Genomic DNA, 6,196 nt, shown 5'->3' with positions numbered 1-6,196 from the left:
TTCCGTATTTTGTGTTAGTGTTTTTTTAAATTGTGTTTGCAATTACTTTTTATTTCGTATTTTGTGTTAGTGTTTTTTTTTAATTGTGTTTGCAATTACTTTTTATTTCGTATTTTGTGTTAGTGTTTTTTTTAAATTGTGTTTGCAATTACTTTTTATTTTGTGTGTTTTTAAAATTATGTTTGCAATTACTTTTTATTTCGTATTTTGTGTTTGTTTTTTGATTTGTGTTTGCAATTACTTTTTATTTTTTGTTTCGTATTTTGTGTTTGTGTTTTCAATAACTTTTTTTTATGTTTGATAACTTTTCGTTGTGTTTCATATTTTGTGTTTGTGTTTTGTTGTTTACGATTACGTTTTATTGTTTCGTATTGTGTTTGTGTTTTTTATTTGTGTTTGCGATTACATTTAGTTTTTTTTGTGATTTTTAAAAATTTGCTGTAGTCTCGTTTTTGTTTGTGTTTTTATTTGGTTTGTGTTTTTTGGTTTGCAGTTGTGTTCACTTTTTTTGTTTTTGCGTTTTGCACTTCAGGCAGTACTAGGCTGAATTATTTTTTTGCCCCCCCTAAAAAAAATTTTTTTTAGAGGGGGGGGGGGCAAAATATGAAATGAAAAAAAGGTTGAGAACCCTACATGATCCTAATCTAGGGTTTAGCTGCTAACTTTAGGATAGCGTTACATTTCATAACATTAACGCACAGTTTAACTATAATGTATTGCCGACAAAAACCTCTGTACAGTACATTGCCAGTAGTTTAAAAGTTAACAAGGATTTATTTGGAAACAACTTTAAATCGTATCTGTTGAATGATGTTTTCATTCTATGTACAATATGTTTGGATAGCCTGCATGTCGTCACTCACTGGTAAGACGTTTATTTCACTCACATTTACTATCATCTCGCAGGAGACAGAGTGACCTGTTAATCCTCAGCATAACCCACTCTACTCATTCTCTGATAGGCGCATCAGTTCTCATGCCTTTAATAAAACAACGACAGCAAGTGCAGGCCAGCCAGTTAGAGGCAGCGGAGGGTGGGTCATGGCAACTGATCGAAATATTACTGGATACCCGATAGAGCCGATCCAGTAATATATACGGATCAGTGGTCATGGCTGTATAGTGCGCAAAAACTGCGCATCCAGGAGGATTCAGAAGTGGGTGGATGCAAAATTGAGAATTTAGAAGTGGGTAGGCGCAAAACTGACTGAAAAAAGAAGTGGGTGTACGCTGGACTGCACTACTGCTGCTAGTCAAAGGTGAAAGTGAAAGGTTTTTCTTTGATGACACCATCTCAGCATTCACTCGTGCAGATTTTGACATCCAATTTTAAACACGTCAGAATTTAAACTTAAGATCAAGTTTATTGAGTTTGATGATTTAAAAAAATGTGAAGAATATAAAATAAAGTTCAAGTTAGTTTTTCTGAGATCTTCTGCTCCTGAGGCTGTAACGTGGTCGGACCTGGTCAACCTGCTGGCCCTCTACCGGGATGCTGAAGACCAGAGGGGAAGAAGAAGAGGAACGCCGGCGAGGATGTCTGTTTGGAGTTACCGAGGCGTCATGAGCAACGATAGGTTGTACAGAGTTGTCTGTCACCGTTGTGATCAGCGTGCTACTGAGATGACGATCAGAGTTTCGACCTGCGCACATACACACACTTTTGTTTTGGCTCTGCCCGGTGCCTAAAGTGGTCCTAAATTGTAAAGTGTTTTTTTGTTTTTGTTTTTAACTAACCAGTGATTGACAGGTGGGCATCTGTGCTTGGAGCCACCAATGTATGGCTCTCTCCTTCACATCTTCCTTTCTTCTTCAGTGACTCTTTCCATCTTGCCTGGTACATGTAGTCATGTTTCACTTTCTGTGGTGTTTCATACACTTTTAAAAACTGAACTCTTCTCACCTTCACCTCAAGTTGAGGGTCTTCTATCTTCTTCCATTGCACAAAACTTTCTGTAGACAGAAAACCCTTCACTGTTGGTGTGTCGCTCACAAAAGAACACGTGACCTTTTTTTGCATACACTAAAGTGCTTCGAAACAAGCAAGTCTAACACCACAGAACTCATACACAGAATAACTCTGCATGTGTTTTTCTTTTAGCCACATTTGTACAACCTCAACAAAGATGAGCTGTCAGAGAAAAATTAACAAGAAGTGAGGTCACATTCAAATGCAGACTCCAGCATCAATACACATGCAGTATTATTATAGTTGATATTAACGTTAACATTGGCTCTTTTGTTTTTATCTGTTACCAACACAGCTTATCTTGTTTTCACGCTTGTTTGCCAGTTAATGTTTATTTTCATCGAGATTAGTGATTCTCAAACTTTTCACATGAAGTACCACCCAAAAACACAATTGGCTCTTGCAAGTACCACTAAAATGGCCCATGTTAAAATACAGGAGCATAGTAGGGCTAACATGCATAGGATTGCATTGAAGTTCATACAGTATAAATAATGTTGTAAAACAATATTTAGTGAACAATGAAAATTGTCAAAAACAGTCACTATTCGATGTCCATATGTTTTAGGCTGAATCTTGAAGTACATGTCTTCATTCTTGTGTTTTACATTACTTTAAAATCAACTACCGGCCTAGCTACTAAAACAATACAAAATCATGTAGGTAAGTGTGTAACTGGCAGCGCCGACTCCGGAGATCGAAACCTTCGGACAGTATTTGAAGGATCATTCACTGTGTTTATGCCCCACCCTACTCTGTCTACGATTGGCTCATCAGTCCTCATTTGTAAAACTAGCCAATCTAATCTGCGAAGGCATCGTCTACCAGCCAATCAGAGGCAGAGGAGCTGAACGGTGTGCATCAGACTGACCTGCTCGCTGCAGTGCCTCCTGCAGGCGATATTGTGTATCTTGGAGCTGCTGTAAGACCAAAAGACTCTGCTGGCTGGGATCCGTGTAGCGCGCACACACCCAGAGCAGAACAAACACTGCGACGACCATCATGCACCACCTCAACACGTCGACATAAACACTGACCACCTCCTGCACATGTAAATTACGAAGTTGTTACACACACACGCACACGTCAGATCAAACACTCACCATGTGTTTGTGTTCGGGGTGATCAGAAGTTATCACATATTGATAGATCTTTCTCTCCAAATAGAAGTTCATACACACCAGAACCATCAACGGCAACCTGCAACCAGATGCATGTTACCAATAGAACAGTCGAAACACTCCTGCTGCTGAAGGGGGAGGACCTACCTGGCCCTGGAGGAGCGCTGTGTTGCGGTGAGAAGGAAGGAGGCACAGAGGGCGGCAGCACTGTACAGACAAGAAATGACACTATGTGCCTCCATCATCAGGAAGTTCTGCATGAAGGAAACTCTGTTGAAGAGTTCTGAGAGCGCCACCTGCTGCTCCTTAGAGACACTGCTCAGTTCAGAGAACATTGACCGAAGACCTGTGGGTGTCATGTGACAATGAGCTGCGATGCATACTTGCACTTGAAAGTAGCCTCTAGAAGTCAGATTACAAAAAGCGGTACCTTGAAGTTCAACATCTATTAAAATTTTTATTTACAATTTACTTGAGTTGAAAATTAGGGGTGGGAATCTTTGACTGTCTCACGAGTCGGTTCAAATTTTTGGGTCTGTGATTCTATTCCGTTGATTTTCGATTCAGAACAGTTTTTGATTCAAAATGATTTTTTGAATTGTAAGGAAAGTCAATTTTTCCACAAAAACAGTGTGTGGACCACAACTGCTACTCTATGTAGCTAGCTATAAATGTTATCACTTTTACAGTATATTCTGCCCTCCCCGAGCAGACAGCATCCAATGCTGGTCTCGGTTTCAACCTGTTCCGTTCTCACTGACCATACAGAGTGGATGATTAAAGCAGTGACGTGTTTACTACAGTATGTTATTCCTGGCTCATAGCGCATGCTCGGTCTACCTCACTTCCTGTAGTGTTCCCTAAATCTAATCAGTCCCCCAAGCAACATGAACTCAAACTAACAACACTATTGTTACAGTATCAAGTCGTTTATTACACTATAGTTGAGATTAACTGTAAATCTAAACACACATAACGATGAAAATTACACACAGTGCACACTTAAATACAAACGCACACAAACAAGGGCAAGAAGACAGTATAGAATTATTAAAATAAAATTGATTTTGGGACATTTAACTCTTTGACTGCCAGACGTTTTCAGAAAAGGGATGCCGTCAGTGCCAGCCGATTTAAGCATTTTGACTGATCTTTTAAGGTCCACAGAAAATGTTCTGTTTGGACTATGGAAACACACGTACTACCAAATGAAAGATTGGACTTTCATCAGAAAAAAAAAGTTTGTTTCTACCTTATTCCGTTCTTTAGTAATCAACAATAGAAAATAGTTAGTTTCATCCAATTTCGCCTGTTTTGGACCAAAATACGGAGAAATCAAGCTTTTAGTGAAACGATATTATTTCATGCATTCTAGTGAATTTTACACTTCTTTTTGTCCATGAATGATGCCACAAACACCTAAATAGTGCTTTACTTCTATAAAACACTACCACCAAGAATGAAAAAGTGTTTTTTGATAGCAAAATACGTTTATTTACATTCAACAGTGTAACAATTTGACAACAATTTGGCAAACTATTTACAAATGTGTGCAACTGTGGTGCTATTTACAAATATGTGGATGTTTCAACGACAGTTTTTCTTTTTCTTTTTTCTCCCCTGCGTGCAAGGAGACACAACAACATTTGCACAACAGATTGCCTCTTCGCGTGCAAAAGCTCCACTTTCTTGCAGGCCGTTTTTTCCGGGGAATAGCAAGTATATACTGCAGTGTGTGTTGCCATCAAGCCTAATATCAGGATCATGCTACGGTTACGTTACGGTGGTGTTACGTCTGGCTTCCTCATGTCCTTCAGTTGCTATACCGAGTGGTAGATGTTCTGATCCATCTTATCCACTCCATTCATGGTGGCATCGTAGTCCAGAACCAGTGTCTTCTCCGTGATCAGACTGTACCCGCTCCTCCGATGAATATGCATTGGACTCGGGGTACTCTTCATTGTCCGACAAAATGTCCGCATGTGGAGCTCCGGCGTTAGCAGAGCTAGCCGGTGATGCTTTATGACGTGAGAATAAAGGCCGCGTCCAACTGTGGCGTCCAACTGTGGCGTCAACCTCGGGATTCACCATCATCATCATCATCAATCTGCATTGGTCGATGCCAACTCTCCATCGCCCGATCGAATGTCCGATTGTGTAGAAGTACCCGGTCGGTTATTGTGCGCGTTTTCCGGCCTTAGCAGCGCTAGCCGTGCTTAGCCGGTGAGGCTTACTACGTGATCATAACAGTCGCGTCAAGGCTTCCAACTGTGGCGTCAACCTCGGGATTCACCATCATCATCATCATCAATCTGCATTGGTCGATGCCAACTCTCCATCGCCCGATCGAATGTCCGATTGTGTAGAAGTACCCAGTCGGTTATTGTGCGCGTTTTCCGGCCTTAGCAGCGCTAGCCGCGCTTAGCCGGTGAGGCTTACTACGTGATCATAACAGTCGCGTCAAGGCTTCCAACTTTGGCGTCAAGCTCGGAGTCATCATCATCGTCGACATCAATGCGCTTTTTAGTATTGATCGATGCTTTCCGTCAAGCGTGAGCTGCTTGCAACCGGTTGCTTGGTCAGCCATTGTGGCTTATTCAGCCATTGTCTCCTCAACACTCTAGCTCCGCCTCACGTCTTCTACTGACGCCCACGGTGGGCGGCCCATCCAACCTTGTGCAAAGAGAGTCATCGCTGCCATCTAGGGGCCAAAACGAGTCTTATACTAACCAGATCTGCCTGATACTTTCAGCACAGCTGCCCAAGGCTTTCCTACACCCGTTTCCAAAAAAAAACAAAAAAAAAAACATAGTGGACGTCTTTTAACGTCCTCGGCGCCCTTCCCTAGGTTTATGCTAAACGTCTTATAACGTTTATGGCGGTCAAAGAGTTAAAATCAATTCTGAAATCGTACTAAATGAGAATCGCTATTTTTGTGAGAATCGATTTTTTGGCACACCCCTATTGAAAAAGTCACTTACAAAACCTTTAACTGTACACTATTTTGTTACTTTTTAAAAGGGGTGTCAACCCAAAATTTTCTTGACGATAAAATGTTGTATGCGCCCCCACTAGTCTAAACGCAATATTCCGATTGATATTGCAT

General features: G+C 40.9%; 1 protein-coding gene across 1 annotated transcript in view; it reads right to left on the bottom strand.

The window, feature by feature from the left end:
* Positions 1 to 1,344: 1,344 nt before the first annotated feature.
* Positions 1,345 to 6,196, bottom strand: part of LOC147178195 (uncharacterized) — a 9,656-nt gene continuing 4,804 nt past the window's right edge. The window contains 6 exon segments of the mRNA XM_086068227.1: positions 1,345 to 1,643; positions 1,738 to 1,834; positions 1,904 to 1,953; positions 2,841 to 3,012; positions 3,073 to 3,169; positions 3,238 to 3,436. Coding sequence (XP_085924353.1) covers positions 1,417 to 1,643; positions 1,738 to 1,834; positions 1,904 to 1,953; positions 2,841 to 3,012; positions 3,073 to 3,169; positions 3,238 to 3,436 — 842 coding nt within the window. The 3' untranslated portion in view covers positions 1,345 to 1,416.

The sequence above is a fragment of the Leptonotus elevatus genome, chromosome 2, assembly GCF_054856555.1.
Source record: "Leptonotus elevatus isolate MCC_2025b chromosome 2, RoL_Lele_1.0, whole genome shotgun sequence".
Classification (NCBI taxonomy): Eukaryota; Metazoa; Chordata; class Actinopteri; order Syngnathiformes; family Syngnathidae; genus Leptonotus; species Leptonotus elevatus.
This window is presented reverse-complemented; position numbering and strand designations above follow the sequence as displayed.